The sequence below is a fragment of the Toxotes jaculatrix genome, chromosome 20 (genome assembly GCF_017976425.1).
Source record: "Toxotes jaculatrix isolate fToxJac2 chromosome 20, fToxJac2.pri, whole genome shotgun sequence".
Taxonomy (NCBI): Eukaryota; Metazoa; Chordata; class Actinopteri; family Toxotidae; genus Toxotes; species Toxotes jaculatrix.
In genome coordinates, this window is record NC_054413.1 from 5,101,169 (window position 1) to 5,121,033 (window position 19,865).

A 19,865-nucleotide genomic window follows, 5' to 3' on the forward strand; every position below is an offset into this window, starting at 1 on the left:
TCTGCGTTTATTGTCAGGCAGTGGTTGGGTGTTTGTGTAAATTTCATTTTATATTTATTAATCTTTTTTACACAGAAATGATCCGATTGCCAAAGTGGTTCATCTTTTAGGAGGGGGGGTTAAACAGGGATAAAAAAAAAAAAAAAGTGGAAAGCAGAGGTGGCAACATGAGGAGGGAGGAGGAGGAGGAGGAGGAGACTGGGCAGGACACAGTGGAGAAACAGTTGATTATGAGTCCCATCAAGTGATCAATGATTTCATTAATAAGACAGATCACGCGCCTGTCATAGCTGTGACACGGGCTGAGGGATGATCCGCTCCCAACGCTCCATTTCCCCCAAGCCTCCCTCCCTCCCTTCCTCCCTTCTCCCTCCCTGTCTTTCCAATATTGCCTCCCTCTGCCAACGACAAGGCAACGCCAAGGAAACAAGTGATGGAGCTGGGTGTTGACGGGGGTGGAGAGGGGGGTTAGTCATGAGGGAGGGAGGGTATGGAGGGGGAGAGGAGGGAGGAAGAAAAGTGAAAATCCATTTTGAAACCCATTTTCAATTAGGGGTCCACAAGCTGTTATCACAGGTGTCCCAGAATGGGGCCCGTAAGTGAAAATGTCTCCTATCCGTTTCTGAAATGAAACCTTATCTGGGAGGCACAAAGATGGCGGGGACAGCGTATCTGTAAATTACTTTCCATCCCTGCTGTTAACGGGAACTTTATTTCTGTCAGATGACATTCCCCTCTATTTACTGTTGATCATTTAAATGGCTGCCTAAAAAGAAGGTGGCCCCTCACTCTTCCTCTATCTCACCCCTCTCTCTCTCTCTGTATCATTCTTCCTTCTCTTCCTGTCAGGAGATTTTTTTTTTCAAAGCAGTGAAGTGTTCTTTTTCTTCTTTAAACACTTTAGCCACGCTTTCCATTTGCTTAGGGATTTTTCTGGTAAACCTACATGAAACCCTAACATTTGTCACCCTTTAAGGCTTAACATGTTTGCCTCTGAGACCCTTGCTCTTGCCCTTTTAAGCATGAGCATTAAAAGGTCCCATCTCACCCTCTTCATAAACTTCTTTATATGCGCTCTGTTATGTTAAAGCACTCACTTTCCTGGTCTCATCATATTACTCCATCCTATTCCTCTTTCCTCAAATCAGCAGGACCCATATCATAAAAGTCCAGCCAACCAGAAACTTTTTCCCCTTCTTTTCCCCCAAATGATCAGCCTTTTAGCCCTCGCCCTGTTTTTTTCTTTTTTCTTTTTTTTTTTTTTTAGCAAATTATCCCATGACGACAGGATTTATTCAGCCACGGAGCATGGACATCTTTTTTTTTTTTTTTAAGCTTGGGACCCAACAAAAGAATCAGAGGACTTTGTGGTCCACCTGCCTGCCGAATGATGAGGGTGGGAGGGGAGAGCAACCCCCCAAACCCCTCCTAAAGAGCACCAATCACAGCATTGTTGTGGCACAGTCGGCCCTTTTGAGCTGTCAGTGCAAGAGGAGGGGGCACAGAGATGAATGGCACACAGGATGAAGCCACCATTTAGCCAACCATGTGGGAACGCTCTACCGGGACTCAATAATTACACTGAGGCTGCTCAACTTGGACAAAACTTACAGACTGAGAACAAGAGGGGAAGACAGAGGGGTGGTGGAGGAAAGCGTTAACTTGAGAATTATCCCTGTAGTGAACATGAAGTGGAGGTTTTAGAGCTAAATCAGATTCCAGAGAAAAGTGGAGTTCACGTTGCCACTGATCAGCTACAAGACCTGATGGGATCAATACTAGTTCGCAATCACAGAAGAAGGCTGTACTTCTTGTTTAGCTTGGAAAGCCCAAACTAAACATCCGCCATGTCCACTCCACCTGCCCCTCCTACTTATTTTCCACTTTTCACAACTTATCGTAGCACACTGTTGTCGGGTGCTCCACGGGGTTTCCGCTGCGCTGAGATCAGGGGCCACTACTCTGATTGACGGGGGGGAAATATTTCGCCGGGCCTTTCTAAGAAGAACCAGTCACTGGGGTTCCACAGCTGCTCACAATTACCTTTTGTTTGGATGGAGGCAGCAGGGCAAGGGCTACCGGGGTTAAAGTTGAGGCGAGTGTAGGGTTACACCTGATAAGAGGTTATGAGTTCTGGGGGCGACTTGGGAATGTGCTGTAATTATAACCACACAAAGAATGTGTAAGCTATCTTATGATTCCAAGAGAGAGATTGAGATCTAAAAGGGACCTTTCTCCGCAGATAAGTATCATCCCTCCCCCTCGTCAAGTGAATTATGAGACTACTGTATTTTAGGGAGTGCAACATTGCTTAAAGCTGTAGTATCTTCTGACGTGGCTGAGTCAGTTAGGAGACTCCTAAGTAAGGATTTCAAGACAAACCTTATGTCGTTCAGGGCTGTAATTACCAGCACATTATGAAAAAAAATCAACTATCACGGAGCCAAATTGCATCCATGCTTTTTCCACAACAAACTTTTTTTTCCCCCTTGCTGCCCCCTTTAATTAATAAAACAGTGCTGGCCATCTGGGAATGAGTAAGAGTGAGAGTGTTCCCAAGATGCTTCAGGATGCATTACCTTACCCACTTCCTGTGATAAGTCCCATATGGGGACCAAGTCACAGCAGGTTATTTACCCTTTCCTGGACTGTTTGTCTCCTGTTCACACTTCGGATGATCATATTTGACAACAGCACAGTCGAGAGGGGAGGGGGGTGACAGAAAACTCTCCATCAGGCCACCAGCTTCAGCTACAAGAGCCAACCCTCCATACCCAAAACCTTCCAAATCCTCTCACTGCTAATGAGCACAGCTGCAGCTTAGTCCGTGGTGATCTCAACTCTGGTTTTGTTATGACTTAAGCTTGATGCTCCAAGGCTTCCAGTTAAAAAAAAAAAAAAAAAAACCTGCCTTCTAATATTCCTCATTCCAGCATCTGAATTGAGAATGAAAGGCTGAATGACGACAGGCCTAATGAACTGTAAGCTCCACACCACTTTTAATAGCATGTGTTGAAGACATTGCTATGTAAACATGCCAAAGCTGTGCTACCAGTGAGCGCTGTATGTGCCTCACTGTGAACCATGAAAATAGGCAAAAGTAAACAGTCCTGAGCGAGGGTCTGTGCATGTCTACATCTTTATATCTTTTTTCAGTCAGGGGAGTTAGTCAGTTTCATCATAAAGTAATGAGAGCATGGGTACAAAAAAAACATTCCTTGGTCTCCAGATCAGTGGCCCATATGCTCAAATGTGTTAAGAGATAGAAGGTGATGTATTGTAGCCACATCTTTGTTTCAAGCTCACAGGGGTCTGTAAAACATCAAAAAATGCTTGACGGTGAAATGCTGCAAGCTTTTGTGACAAAATTTAGGATCAAAACGGACGAAACTCGTGGTTCAAAGGCATATTTATCCACAATTTAGGGATGAAGTTCGATTAGCAAATGTGACCACCCTGAGCCTGCAGGGAAAGTTGAATCTCTCCACAGTTTAGTCATCTTGAGATGGTGGCTACACAACATCAAAAATGTTGTTTCTGGATTTTAGTTTAAGAGATGTGGATAAATACATTTTGAACATTTATTGTCGTTCCCATTACTTAAGTGGTAAGCTGATTAATAGACCGATCCCCCACACATCCAAAACTGGGTGTGTTCCAAAAGACCAAAATTATATTTACGCTAACCACAACGGCTGAGTGTGCAGTTAGAGGTGACGCATACCGTTTGAGGTGGTGCTGGAGGCCACCGCCTTCTCACTGATGTCATTGCGCGTTGATGAGCCCTTGGTCGCCACAATGGTCTCTACTCTCTTCTTCTTCTCAGCTGCTGAACTGGCCTGGGACTGGTTTTCCATGGCGATCGCTCATTCCTCAGCACCTCATGGAGACGGAATAACTGGTGGAGAAAAAGAAAAGCAAAATAAATAATCAGTGTGATTTGTGCATTAAGTTGATATATTTCTTGCTTGATCTAACATTCATTAAACATGTTATCAATAGACTGCCACAATAAAAGACTTCAACACTGGGAACCTTGTGAGGAAAACTTCAGATCCAGTCCTCCCTTTTCATGATGCCCAGAGCAGACCGTGAGTCAATCCACCAGCTCGCCCTGATTTATTTTAACTCAAACCTGCTGGGCTCTGATCTGCTTGTCAGGAGGCTGATCTCCTCCTCCACTAACCGTAGTTAAAGAGACGTTGTGTAGGAATTGGCCAACTGTCAAATTCCTACTCCAAACAAATAGGGGGCAGCATATTACCAGAACCTGTCCAAAATCCCTGTCCCAAAAGCACTCTCTATGTATCTGTCGTTTGCATGAGCGAGCTGCGTGCGTGTTCACTGGTCAGTCACAACCAAGTTTCAACAATCAATCTTAGTTCATTTCTGAATGCTTTTAAACTTAAATGCTTACACACTGGCCCTTTAAATTTCCAAAACCAAAATACAGTTTAGATTATTTTTACCTATGTCACACTAAACGTTTGACTTCTTGCCAAAAAAAAAGAAGAAAAAAAAAACACAACTCTATAAACATTGTAAGGCAGGACATCCTGACTAGGTTTTATATCTCAGAATAGAAGTAAAGGCAGCTTGTGGATATACTGATAATCCTGCTCTAGCAGTCTTTCCAGAGAAAAGGAGAAACCTTAAGGGGATACCACAGAGAGAGAAACATTCACAGTCCTGAAAAAACAAGGGTTGTTTGAAGGCCCTTTTGGGAATATCATGGTGCCGGGCAATTTTTCTTTCAAAGAATAAAGGTGGTTCAAGTTAATACTGTCTGTGGGTTTAGAAGGGGTTCAGCCAACAGTCTAGCAGACATGCTGCTCAGTTCAGCACCACAGAGGCCGTCTACAAACTCAACTCTATCTAGGTCATGGAGGTCTCTGATTATGGAGACAACATGGTGATACACCACAACCACTCATTTACACAAAGTACAGGACAGCTTCATTTGGTCCAATACAAAGCCTTTACTTAGACTGCATAATTCATGGAAATATTTAGTCTGACTAACATTTTCTTTCCAATAAAGACCAGCTAATTCCCTACCTGTACTATTTAATTGTCCTCCACCCTATAAACATTCATGGATCCAAAGGCCAAGAGTAAAGTCAGCTATAATGCTAACAGAGGCGTGCGGCTGAAACTAGAAGAGAAGGGGGGGGGGTTTACCAACTCCCCAAGGAGGGAAGGCAAGGGGGAAGTGGTGAGGGGTAAACTTCAGACAAACACTGTGCGCTTTGTTTGTTTTTTTTCCCAACCCCCTGAAAAACCCAGAGTCTGTCATCCATTCTGACCCGACAACAACATCTGTAAGCAATTGCTGGCTTACAAAAAAAAAAAAAAAAGAAAAGGAAAAAAAAACACAATGCAATTACTCCCCTACCAATCAAAACAGAATTAAACAAGAGCTTGTCCTCTAATCACTCCCACATGTATACATGTGTAGCCGTCATCCACAACCAAAGACATTTTTGTCCTACTTGCACAGATATCATCTCCAATCACTGCTGCATGTATTTGACGGCGGGGATGCTTTCATTTCTGGGAGTCTTTGCAGTACGAGGAAGTTAATTGTTAGAATATGTGCAGTTCATGTACAGTATGTCTGCATGTGCATATTCGTCAGTTTCTCTGCTGATTTCTGGTCACAGGTGCCATTCTTTTACTTTTATTTCAAGGAACTGAAATGATCACAGAAAACTTTTCAGTCTCTCTCTTTGAAACTGTCATTACATCATCCTAATGACTGAACTTGAGCAGAAGCAGTGCAGGGGAAAAGAACCAAGAGAGAACCTACAGTACAGCTGTTAATGTGCAGCCCCTAACATGCTTTGTGTGTGTAGTGTGCAGACATGTACGTGTGTGTCTTCTTGTTGCCTCCAGGTGAGTCAGACCACAGAAAAAAATAGCTGAAAGTGCAGTGAATATGAGGGTCAGGACTGGGGTTTGTAGGGGAGGTGAGGAGAAAGCGGGGCATTCCACTGGTCGGGCAAATATTCACAAGTCCAAGCCACTGAAGCGTGTCTGACCGGTCTTTTGTGTTCCACAAGGCAGGCCACAGTTCCAAAGCAGCAATTAAAAGCAGGACCTTTTCACCCATAATCCCTCTGACCTGGACGCCCACACCCAATCCTGCAGATGTTCCTATCTTTGCTTTTGCCTTTCGTCTTGCTCATTTTCGCCTTCACCGAAAAACACTCTGAAATTCGCCAACACAAAGACACCTCCACCTGTGTTTACATCAAGACACTGTCATGTGGAAAAAAATACCAAACTCTGATGTGACAAAGTTTATTCAGTGTTTGTCATACAGAGATCGTAGTTCCCTCAGAATTAGTTCGAGTGTCATTCACATGTAGCACTCGCTGAAGAAAACAAACTAATCTACTTATAAGCCAGATGCAGAAATCAGATTTTTATATACATTTAAATTAGACAGCACAGAAATAACCATCTGTATGGGGCCTTCTGCACAGACCCTGGATCAGTGGTGTGTCACAGAGACCTGGCACAAAAGACGGAATTACAACTAGGCACTGGTTGCTGTTGTTACCCAAAATAAATGTTAATTTCATATTAATGTCTTTCCCATGAAAAGTCTGTCCTACACCCAATTAGAGAAAGAGAGAAAGAGGGTGTATCTTTATTTGTGCTCAACTGTAATCCTTCCACACAGAAAGGGAGGCGATTAAACAGGTTTAAAATACCACAATTCAGACTGTTCCCTCAGAAAAAAAAAAAACATTCTTATTTTATAAGCACATTAAGCAAATCAATTTAACATAAATTATACGCCTTGGTGACAAAGGCACTGAGTTGAAAGTCATCTGCAAATTGTTCACATCAAAGTGTAACACTAAAATAAACTTTTGCCTTTGATAGAAAAAAAATCAGTTCTTTTTTTTTTCTTCATGCAAGCTTAAACAACTGCTAACAGAATCAAAAATCACTGCCTTTTGTTATTTAAAGGCTATATCTTTACAAGCTTACTTTAATGAAACTGCTTAAGGTGTAACTCCAATTCTGGCACTGGCAACACACACACACACACACACACACACTCAGAAACTGGGGGACATTTCAATATAAACTCTTGAAGTGTCTTCTTAGATTTGGCAACCCCCCCTCACAGACAGGGTACTGTATTTGTGTTCATTTCATTAGGGCGACTGTTCAGTGTCGAGGGCCCCCTGAGGGGGGAGACTGGCAGTGCCGCAGCATTCATCATCATTACATCAGCGACCACCGAGATCTGCTATCTTAGGCTTATCAACACTGCACAAACGCACCGCAGCGCAGCGAGTTAGAGGGGAGGGGAGAGATGGGAGATGGAGACGATTGAGGGAGATTGTGAGCAAAAGTGGGATAAGAGGGGGAGAAAATGAATGGAGAAAGGGAGGAGCGTGAGACTGCGTGTGTGTGTGTTCATGTGTGCGTGCATGCATGTGTGTGCACCTCACTGTGCCCCTGCATGCCTGCACATGTTTTCCTGTGTGTACAATGTGTGTTTTTGCACATTTCACAGCTATGCCAACAACATTAAGGGCTCCTGCTCAGCTGGAATAACTAAAACACTGAGGGGCGATGAGGGAGGAGGAGTCTTGGTCCTTCTGCAAGTTTTAGCTGAATCTAGCAATAAAACAGAATGCACAGGCTTGGTCTGCATGTGTTTGCACTGGATAAGGTCAGTGAGGAGAAGAGGCCCCTTAAGGAGACAGTGGAAGTGCTTGCTGGTGGTTAGAGGACCTGTCACTGGTTCAAAACCCCTACTGAAGAGGTGTTCCCAAACTCAATGGCTCTCTGAGGAAACCACATACTTAGGTCTCCATGCTGTGTGCAACGCTGCACTTACAGACTGCCCTTGGCCCTGGAAGGCAGAGGCGAAGGGGAGGGGGGGGATTGGGGATTTGGTGGCTGTGGCTTCCATTCACCAGTAAAACTTAACATTGTGCCCAGATGGCACTAAGTCTGGCCTACAGCTGATGGGGACCAGCCCCTCAAGTAAGGGCCATTTAGCAGGAATTAGTCACACCCCGCCACACACACACACACACACACACACACACACACACACACACACACAGATACCAGATATGCACATGCAAACTGGTTTAGTACTAGGCCTTCGCACCCTTTTGTGTACTGTGACATGGTTAAGCTATTCACATTGTTAGTCATTTACATGTTTCCATATTATCCTACCAATGTGTGAGTCCCACTTTTTATACATACGTTGTAAAATTGAAAGTTGATACAATACTTAAGATTATTTATACATGAGTCATCTCATGAATACTGCATGGAAAATAGATCCACATTTTATCCTCTTTTCTTCCTTAAAATGTTACGAAAGTCATACCTGTCTTTATTCTGTGTTGAATTTGGAGGTACAGCATAATTTTTTCCATCGCCATCACCAAACAACCTGAGCTGCTATCACGAGTGCACTGCACAAAATCTGAAAATGGAAAGCCTGTGCAAATGAGGAGTGTTTATATTTTTTGTCAAGGACAAACAGTGCAAAAACACAGCCCATCAATAGCTTTCAGCAGAGCTAATGAGATTATCCTCGCGTGCCTCTTGGTCCCTCAGACCTCTCCACTTAAGATGCTTTGGAGGGCTGGTGAGGGACCCTGTGTATTGCACAGCAGAATGAGCTGAGTGCATCTTACATTCCTGGGTAACAAACCCACACGATGTAATCGTAATGCTTACACGATGCCTCTTTTGCGCTCGCTACCCAGTAGATAAGGGCCAAATAAAGCATGCACCACAATGAAAATCTTGCGTCTTTTCCCCACAGCCCCCTGGCTTATTAGATTGTTTATTTATATATTTTGACTTTGCATTTGTTGTGAGCCACTTGTGTCAGGGCAAGTGGGGCTGTGAAGACTGAGACAATGGATAATGCAGGCGGCTTTATTGCTGTGGTGGCCCAGTTATGCCGTATTGGTTTCCCCTGTTCTCCACTTCATTTTCTTCCCATGCTAAGAAGGCAGAGCTTTTGTTTGATCGGACACTTTTCCTGATTCTTGAGGAGAAGGAAAAGATGCTTGATCAGCCATTTACTGTTGGCCAAAGCAAACTAAGCAACCTATTACTTCAGCAAAATATTATGAGGGTTCTGGGAAAGAAAATAATATTTTTTTTTATATGCAAAAGTTTTTCACCTTGAACCTGCCAAGATTAAGATTAGAATGATTACAATTATTTTTCTCTACTTTAGTGCAGACTTTGTTTGTACAGCATTCACACATCCTCTTGAAATTCAGCTTATTAAAAAAATTGCAGACTGTTGTAGCAGCCACCACACACTCTATAGCTAAGGTTTCCACTGAAGTGGTCCATGCATATGGCACATACTGTAAAGTACAGGAGAGTGAGGTCTGTATCCTCTCAGTGGGCCTCTCATCTCCAGTGAAAACAGTCTTGTGTCTGTGGAGGCAGTCTTCATACAAGGCTTTAGAACGCGACGACACCATCCTTCGCCGTGCTTTCACAGCGAAAGACTACATGTTATGCCATGTGCTGTGTTGTTTGAGAGCGTGGCTCCTATGTAATGCGTGTGTGTGTGTGTGAGCATGGCACAGGGAGAAAGAGAGACTGCTGTTTCGACTGTGTTTAAGAGTGTGTGAGCCTTGCCATGTGACGATGTGCATGGGGGTAGATGCACCAGTTGCTCTATACACACCTTTCAGTATGCAAGTGCCATCACTGTGTGCACAACATAAATAAGAGAGGGGACCCCAGGGGAGGAGATGAGTGGAGGAAGAGAAATTCCTGTACTGATGAAAGCCTCACACACATCTCTCTCTGCCTCCTCCTCACCCGTACACTCAGGGAAGGATCAAGCAGATAGATGGCCCTGTGTGAGTGTAGTGGCAGCAGGTATGGTTTCAACAGAAGGTCTTCACACTTAGCCCAGGGGACTGTAGAATACGCTCCTCTTATCCTCGGTGCCTTAGACAGAAGTGTATGACAAAGAGCAGCGGTATTTGAAGGAAACTGAACTACAGAGAGCAATCCAGAGGCTGTACAGCTACAGGTTATGGAGTCACTGTGAAACTGTCCTGCCCACTTGGGCTTGAAATTCCCTTTCTCTTCAGTTCAGTTTCCCTGCTTACTTATTTTGTGCATACTCCCTCTCCTACTCTCATTCTTCCCCTCCTCCTTTCTATCTCTCTTTCCTTTCCTTCATTCCTCTGTGTCATTGGGATAAGTGTTGGAGCAGAGTGAGTCAGTGCCGCTATGTGATTAATGACGGGCCCTGGCGTCTCCGGGGCTGAACGCTAACAACAGCCAGGGGGCAGCGCGATAATGCACAATAATAAAGCCAGCAGACAATCAGCCAGGCAAAGCAAGGCCTATTAGCTAGCCCCATCAGGACGGCTAAGTGCGAAATTAGCCCTTCCCAAGCCCCGCCACAATTCATCAAGTGCTGCCCCTGAATCCCCCCTCAAGAAGTCATAATGTTTACTTAAAGACTGGCCTCGATGCCCCAGTGGCGAGGTTTATTGGCTCTTATTAATTCCCGTCCTGGCCCTCGCGGCCATGCCATTTAAACCGAATTAAAGGGGTGAAAATTGGATGAGATGAAGTTGTCTTGGTGTTTGGCTCTCGCATGATAAAGCCGGACCTAAACAGAGGGAGACTTGAAAAAAATAAGAGGGGTGGGCAAATAAATCGGGATGTAAAGGAATGCTGAATGAAGCTGTCCCGAAATGCGCCGCAGTCAGTCAAAGGAATGCAGGGAGAGCGGGGGAAAAGGAAGAGAAAATGAAGAAATGGCATTGCTTTAATGCTAGACTTCCTGTGTAGATGGGAACAGTTCCAAAAGGGTAAGACTAGGTCACACATTCCACAGATGCAGAAACGGACGATTCTGTTGTATCTGTATCGGGTTCTCCTTATCTTCCATCAGACGGGCAGAAAAATACCTTAAAATAAGGTCACTCTATCAGCACTCCAGCCTTAATTCAACATGTCAGTGATAGACAGGAGTAAGAAGGGGAGGGAGTACACTCACTGAAAGTACATGCACTTAATGAGGTGGCTGCGCTGGTATTAAACCAAGAGAACAGTGAATCACACTTATTAAAACCAATGACAAAATGGTTCTGTTTTCATCAGCTTGGTCAAATTACCCATCACTTAGAGTTGTGCATATTATCCAGAACTGAAATTCTTATTTGATTAATCATTTTGTCGTTTATCAAGTAGAAATGCCAAACATTTGCTGGTTCCAACTCCTCAAAAGTGAGAATATCCCACTTTTTTCTCTCTATAAACTGAACATCACCCTCACCTTGGGATGTGGAAACTCCTGAAATGAGTGCCGTTTGCTCTCATTTCTGAAATTTCACAGCCCACTACGAATAACTTTAACTTATAATGTAAATAATCAGTGGTTGCAGCCCGATATTTTCACTGCGCCTTCTTGCAGTTCCTGTTTTAAAAGTTTCTTCTCAGGAGACAACTCTTAGTTGTTTAAATGCTGCTTTCATGAGAAAAAAAAACTACACAGTGAATGGGTTCTCTGGCCCTCGTGCAGGTCTGTAAGTGGAGCGTACAAGTCTCATCTGTGAGACCTGTGGGTCTGTGTTGCAGGATTGGCGGCAAGCGAGAATGTGTTCTATAGAGCAATATGGAGTATACCGCAGCGGAGGTGTGAGATCAAAGACAGCTGAAGCTCAGAGGGAGTCCCAGAGACTTCTAGTTCCCTGACGGCTCTCCCAAAGGCAGCGGCGGGAGACAACTCTCTCCCTTCACTTTCATATCAGCCACAGAGCCCCCCCATCCCTCTGCACCAGTGCATAGGCTCCACACACTCACTCACACACACACACACACACTAGCAATCTCAGAGGATTTGGCAGTGCTGCCAAACCTGTACCTCACCTACAGCAAGACTCCTACACACAGATACACACACACACACACATGCTGTTGCTCATCAGAAACCAACGCATCAAAAACACACAGCTGAATATTTTGGACTTTGAACGGCTGAGTTTGGAAGAAACTCTCAGCCCAGTGAGGAAGACTCACGCAACTCAAATACCAAGACAATATCACACCACACAACACTGGAATGAGATGCCATAAACCTCACAGCACTTCAGAGTGTTCAACAAAAAACTTCCCATAAACTCCAAAGCGCACAGTCACAAAATGGCCCCCTGAAAATCCCCGGCATAAACAGCGAGGAACAAGACTGTCATTAGAGAAGCAGCCCCCTCAGGCCCGCCGACTTGATCGTGAGGAAGCCAAACATCTGGGCGTGTTTACTCGTTTCAGCTGTTTGCAACCCCGCCTCAAATAAATCTGGGAGCTGTAACCCCATTGCTTAGGACAGCTCCTAAACAAACATGCCCAACGCTTGCCGGCTCACTCACTCACTCACCTCCGCGTGTTCGAGCATCCCGACCAGAGTTGGACCGGCTAACACAGGCAAATAAATTCGTGAGGAGCAGGAGGAGGAGAAGGAGGAGGCCTTAATTGAAGCATTTGACGGGTGCCTGGGGTTAATTGGGAAGCATGGAGAGCAGCTGGCTCCACCGTGGAAGTAGAGACAGGGATAATAAGTTCACCCTTTGCAGGAGAGACAGTTAGTGATGAATCAGATCAGAGGAACGGTGTACTGTAATCATCCTCACATCTCCTCTCCTCCACCCTTCTCTGCTGACAAGCAGAGACAACCTGGCTCTCAGCTACGCAATCTGGCACCTATCACACAGGACTCATAGTCACAGGGAAGAGATCACCCAGTGATGGTTCACACACACACACTCTGACCTGGCAGCATCAGCTAATCACTCACACACACAATAATTCTTACCTCTAGGACACGGAACCTAGTTTATCAGTTCGCCGGTCGATGTATGTAAATCTCTCCAACAATGTGTGTACTAATGGCTTATTACCCTGCGTTAGCTGGTTTGCATTGATCTCTATGCCAGAGGGAGATGGGGAAACTAGAGCAGTTCACTGCTCATATGTACAGAGGAGGACTATAATCACATCCCAGCTTGTTTCAATAAAAGCAACATTAACATAAACCATCTCAAACACACTAAAACCTTCACCCCCGCTCGGTCCGTGCAAGAGAAAAGGGGGGAAAAAAAACTTTCCTGGATTACATGGTAATCAGGGCCATATGGGATGGGCCTGTGTAACTTTGTGTGTCTCTCTGATGTGCACAGATTTTATTTGTCTCCACATATGACTTTCTAGATGTGAAAACTGAGAGGAAAAAAAAGAGAAAATCTTCAGCCAGTATATATAAAGAGGGAGAAAAAAAAAGTGTTTCTCTCTGGAAACTAGTAGCTGTAAAGGGTTTATCTGTAACACCAAACTCAGTTCCTTGTGCTGGGAGGGTGGCTGAGGGAGCATTTGGGGGCTGAAGGAAGCCCAGGTAGAGTCATAGGCAGTAATGGGAGGAGACAGGGACTTAGAGCGCCATACAAAAGCCAGGCTTTATAAATAATTCCAAAAGCTAACAGGATCCCTTGTATGTGTGAATCTGTGAAATACATTCACACATGAATGCACACACACACACACACACACACACACCCTGCCACCAGGGGGAATAGGTTATTCACACTGCTCCACTGGGGCTGTTGTGAGTCTGACCTGCCTGGATTGGTAAATTTGGGTGAATATCTTTCTTGCATAGATGATGCCAAAGAAAAAGAAAACAAGCCTTGAAAAAGAAAAAAAAACAGAAAAGTCCATTTCAGCAAGACGTGCACTCACATTTACACAATCACACACTCACTCACTCATAATGCAGGGCAGCAAAGCACACCGGAGACCTGTCTTGTAAATCTCTTTGTGAAAGCAGCTTTGGGGGGTAGACAGGGGCTTACACACTGAGCCCTGAGGTAGAGCTACAGACTCCACTCCCTCTAACCCCCTCATGGTCTTTCTCCCTCTCCCACACACATACTCTGCACTCTCATCTTCTCTCTTCCTCACTTTCCATCTACCCCACATTTCCACCTCCTTTCTTGCCCTTCTCTCACCTTTTCCGTCACTCCCTCCCACCTTCCATTCTTCCCTCTCCCCTCTCTCCTCCCCTCTGTCCCAGCCCGGGCTCCAGAGCACTGGTCCTTAGCCCTGCAGGCTCCCGTGGTGTTGCGGTGACTAATGTCCTGCCTTTGCTCAGACAATGAGTTTGAGGCTGAGCTGGGAAAGTGTTGAGGAGGGAAAAATACTCCAGCACCTTTGACAAATGGAACCCTTCGCACTCCTGTGCCCACTAAGGGAGGCTTTACAATGTCGCACTACACGCTCCACGTCCTCCGAGGGACGGCTGCAACCCGCAAAGCCGCATCTGGGGGAATATAATGAATTCTTTGGGAAGTCTAACCTGGCTTTCTTCATGAATAAGATATATTTCCAAAGCATGTCGACCCCTCTTAATAAAAACACCAGTCTGGCAGGAATAGCCAAAGCCGTTTTAGGGCCCCATGTACACGTTAATATTTCTGTTTCTCTATAAATTTTCTCAGGCCCACTTCTTTCCGGGCCTGTCACTGCAAGACCAGCCCTACATTTCCCTGGAAGGTGGAGGAGCCACGATGACAAACTGTCATTAAAAACGGCTGGAGTCCCTCTCTTTCAAGGAACTCAAACTCTTGGATGCTCCCTCCTCTTCCCCACGCACCCTACCCCCCATGCAACCCTGAAAGGAACTGGGCTTTGTCTGAGGAGCAAAGGAGAGAGGAACCCCCTCCCTCCTTCCCAGCCCTACCTCCCCTCCCCAAACCCTGTTCCTCACTCCCTGCGGAGTATTGTTAAAACACAGCCCCCTCTCTTTCCGTGGCCCAGGCTCTTAAAACAGCGTGCTTTGCATGAGAAAAAACGATTAGTCTTCAAATGCTGCGCTGTCAAAGGAGGGCTCTTTCAGGTTGGGGCAGCAATTTGCTCAGATAGTAGAGTCCCGCTTTTGTTTTTTCAAGATGAGGCATTATTAGAGCCAGGGTCTGTTAGCATTCATTGCTGAGAAGAACACACTAGAGGGGTTTATACGTGATGCCCGCCGCCCTCCTTTTCCAACTTGCTCCAAGTCCACAGCAGAGAAAAATGAAGGATCAGAGTGGGGGAAGAGGTACTCATCTAAACATGTTTGGAGAGCAGAGAGAATGTCTGGGTCTGTGCTTCTTTCAGGTATTAACCTTGGGATTTACATTTGACATTCAAACAATAGACCCGTCCTTGACCACCACTCCAGGATGCAACAAGACTCAGGGATAACTCCCAATGAAAGACAACTACAAGCCGCATGGGACTGCAAACACATGGGGTTCACATTGTGAGAGTTACTGCATGACAATACATAACTTAATTACTGGTGTAAGGAAAAGAGTTTTTTTTAAATCCACAGTTACTAATATAGTTTCTCACACAGTTCAAATAATTTTGGAGGAGGAAAAAAAAAAGTGTGTGTGTATGCTGGTTTCTCGGGGTAGACAGAGCCTGACTCATGGCTTCACACATCAAGATGCAGGGGTAAGTGACAGATCATTGTTCACAGCAAGCGGCCGGTTCATCTGTCCCCCAATCACCACCCCGGACAAGAAAGCACAGACCCCCTCACGGATGCCACTACCGGCTCCCATCAAAGCTGACACAATGCCACATCTGCAATAACAGCCCCAGCCCCGGGAAATTGTGTCTTTAGGCGCTCAACTTTACACACAGCCCACAAGCAAATGGGCCCCTAACCAAAGCACTTCACCTCTTGCTGCTACACTTCACGCGGCAGACTTAAAGACGCTTTTACGGCAGCTTCAGCAAACAGAGGAGGGGATGAGCAGCGCCCACATGCAGGCGTGACCTGTCCTGTTTCTCCTCAAGTGTGTGAGAAAAGAAAACGCAGCCACTAGCTGGCACACTTTGCATTCTCGCACTCAAACCTGCATATAAAATTTACCATGGCCTACAACAGGGCTTATGTTAAGCTGTCAAACACAGCTTCGTCGATCATGAATTGAAATCACTTGATTAAAATTTACTTGTCTGTTTTTCCTCTGTTGCCTTTTTTTTTTTTACTGTCGTCTTCAGTGCCTCACTCAGGGAGAGGAGTTGACCAGACTAATTGTCAGGTCCAGTTGGAGTTTCCAACAGGCCAAAGCCATGGAAAACAAACCAGCCCTCGCTCAGCCCCTGCTAAGGCAACTTGAGCTCCCACTTTTTTTTCCTCCCATTTTTTATTTCTTCAGACAAATGAAAAAAAGGCTGCTCCCGCAAGAGGAGGAAAAAGAAAAAGGGAAAAGAGACAAAATAAAAACTACACATATATATTTGTGCGCGAGTTAAGGAAGGAGAAACAGAGGAAAGGAAAGAGAAGTGTGAATGAGAAGAGGAAAGCATGTACACGCATGCATTTTGAGAGTGATGAGCTGTTGAGTGTATGACTGTTGTGTCAGTGTGCTGTTTGCTAAAGCCCTGAGAGTATTAGGATTCCTGAATGTGAGTAATATACATATCTAAAATTACAGTATGATATCTTGGATCTCACACCCTCTTCATCGCCACTCCACCCCCCCCCCCACCCACTCCATCGTACGCCTTATCCAAAGACATCACCCGGCTTGAAAGGTGCCTTTAGCAGGCTCCTTGAAGCGGGGAGTGGGGGTCCCGCTCTGGGACAATGATGGTTGAGGTGGAGGGGAGCCGGGGGAGCAGGAACACATAGCATATTAAATCTGCTGGCGGAGCTGGGTCGTCTGCCCGGAGAGCCAGAGAGCCAGATCTGAGGCATGCCCTGAAGGGATGGCTGGGCCTGGGGATTAGGAGGCCAAGGAGAAGCCCTCATACACCCGAAGACCCCTTCTTGTCTCTGCTCGCACGCAAATGCATCCAGACGTTTTGACGCTCCTCAGGTTTGCCATCGCAGCCCAACTTTTCATTGCACTCCTCCGCGCCTCGCCAACCACAACAGCACTCGCACACACAAACACACACACACACATACGTTTCCACCCGCTCTCATGCACAGCCTTTTTTCCCCCCTTCCATCACTACCTCTGTCTGACTTGTCCTCTTTCTTTCCCCACTGTGTCTGTTTCATTTGATGTCAACATATCAAAGTACCACATCATCAAAGTGAGAGATTTCTTCTGGGTGCCATCAATTCAACTACACCAGTTATATGCAAAGGGAAGCAACAGCTATTAATCATATTACACAGAGAATCACTCCAAACTTTCACTTTTCAGGTGGTTAATGTGTATTTTATGATAAACAATTAAAACTTATAATAATTGTGACTAGTTCCAGCTCTGTGTGATTCCTTTAACCTCACAAGAAACAAGGCATTGTAAAAAAAAGGGCACAAAACAGGAAAAAACACACAAGCCACGACGACCTGCAAAGCACACAAACTAACACCAAAAACACACAACAGTCCTCATTATCTTGAGGAAAATCAGCTTCCTTCACATTACCCTCATTTTAACCAAACATTTGCCACCTCTTTGAGGGCTTCAGGTCACAGCATTAGCACAACAATACAGCTCATTAGGGCCTCTTGCATACACACCTGATAACAGGTATTGCTCCTGCGGGGTGTAAAAGGCCTGAGGACAGAACCTACTTTTAGCTGTGAATGCAAGGCCTTTAAAAAGAAGAGAGGGCCATAGCTCAAAAGCTAATAGCATGTCATCTCCCTGCATTAACATGACAGCCCTTATTCTACCAGGTCACAGGTGTCCTGGGCCCGTGTCGCTATGCATAATTTTACTTAAAGGAGCGCTTAAAGTTGAGATAAAACATTACGCTGCTGCTGCTATCTGACGGACTGACTCCTGGAGAGGGAAACGTTATCCGGCTGTTCCTCACACATGGAGCTGAAGAAGCAGAGAACGGCAGTGATAGATCTTTGCTGGCTACAGTAAGCGAACGGCTCTGAGTTTGCATCTCATTCCTGAAGATTAGCATCTTAAACACTGCAACATTCATCACTTTTTTCGTGGTAAAGGTACACCTGTTTGATATGGCTATCACCTTTAGCTGTTACCTTTAGGTCAAATTTAATACTACCAACAACAATGGTAAGTGTGCACATTTAATATGCTTATATATTTATAACTGGAAAGTCAAATGTTTTATTATATAAAGAGGTTTTCTACGGTTTACTCTAAGATAATTGGAAATTGAATTGAGATCTACACTGCAGAGTAAAAAAAAAAAACAGGAATTACAGTTATTAATTATGTGTCACATTCTTGAGTAGAATATTAGATCCCTCAAAAATGTGAGCAGCTGAATGATCAGTCAGTCACTGAAAATTTGATTAATCACATTTAATTTAAGACCGGTAGAAAATATCACATGTTAAATTCTGCCTGCATATTCAAAATAAAATGCTGTCATAATTTTGGCCCCCAATAATAATGATACAGAGGTAATTGTATGGTATTTTTAATTATCAGTATTATTTTAAAATAGTTAATTAACAAGCCACAGGCCACAAAATGCAAAACATGCAGGAGAAAAAAAAGTACAATCGTCTTTGTTTCATCTCTACAAATAAAATTATCATTGCAAATGACTCTCATGTTGTAGTTTTAAAATCTAAGTTATTAGGCCTAAATTCTGAGAGGTCACAGGCCTGTTGTGTATGTTTAATATTTTTTTATGTTAACATTTTGACACTCGTGAGGCCTGTGAAATGTCATTATGTTTTTATAAATAAAATTGTGAAAATATTAAATGGCAATTTATGTGACAGTCCCTTTTTTATTTTATAAGATAAATGTGACCAAGACATGAAAAAACTCTACTAAAAGCCAGTTCCACAGCCAAGATGAATGATGGAGCTGCCTCATAAAAATAGCTAAAAGGAGATTTTTATCTGTGTGAACTTGTGCTGTTAAACATCTTATTTGGTGTGTTCAGTCACTGCCCCGTCTCAAGGCAGCCAGACCTCCGTTAATAATTTGCCAAGTGTCAAAAAAGGGAGGATTTGAGCTGCACCGCATGGCTGAGCACCTCGGACCCTCGTCGTCTCTATGAAACCCGAGAGCAGACAAGCAGATAAAATGTGGAACAGCTGGCGAGGACAGGAGGGAAAGTTTCAAACAAATATCTGCACATGTGGAGGCTCGGGGGCTCTCAAACGTTTTCATGTCCCGCAGCCCCACAATGAACACACTGAATTCTGTTAGAGAGATTTTTTTTCCCCCACTCTGCACGAGCCCATGTGAGAGTTTGCTTTTTAGTGTTGATGTTGTTTTTTAATGAATAGCTGTGTCTATAAAACTGACAAACCTATGACTGTATTAGTTATTCTCATATACTTTTATTAAATTATGTTAATTCCAGTGAATTCCAATAAACTAAATTATAGTGGATTTATATTATTTCTCATTTTGCTTGGGGCCCCATAAAATTCCCCACATGGACCCCCGCCGTGCTACAGACCCCACTCTAATGGGCTTAAATTTCTCTGAGCACATGCACATGCCTTCAAACAGGCTATGATCTAGAGAGGTAACCTAAAATATTTTTCTTTTTTTATGTGAACCAGATAATAAAAAAAAAAAAACTTTGCCAATCACACTGAAAACAAGACTGATTATGAATGACCTCCTGCTGCTGACTGATTTACTTTAACTTAAGCCAGGTTTACAGAAACTGACACATTTCTGAGCAAGGAAAAAAAATGAAAAGTGCACTGGAAGCATAAAGAATATTTTCACCTCAGTGGCTTAATGTCATTTTCACTTATTTAAAAATATCAGTTCACTGTTAAATGTGAATCTAAATCTTTATGTGGACATGTCTGCAGAGCGGATATTTGTTACTAAAATTTTGGGTATCCAAACAAAAAAAGGCCTCAA

General features: G+C 44.2%; 1 protein-coding gene across 1 annotated transcript in view; it reads right to left on the reverse strand.

Annotated features, from left to right (window-relative positions):
• The window catches only part of gli3 (GLI family zinc finger 3), an 88,767-nt gene that overhangs the window by 67,698 nt on the left and 1,204 nt on the right, over positions 1-19,865 (reverse strand). Inside the window, exon 2 of the mRNA XM_041066068.1 lies at positions 3,725-3,898. Coding sequence (XP_040922002.1) covers positions 3,725-3,857 — 133 coding nt within the window. The 5' untranslated portion in view covers positions 3,858-3,898. The remainder of the gene's footprint in view (positions 1-3,724; positions 3,899-19,865) is intronic.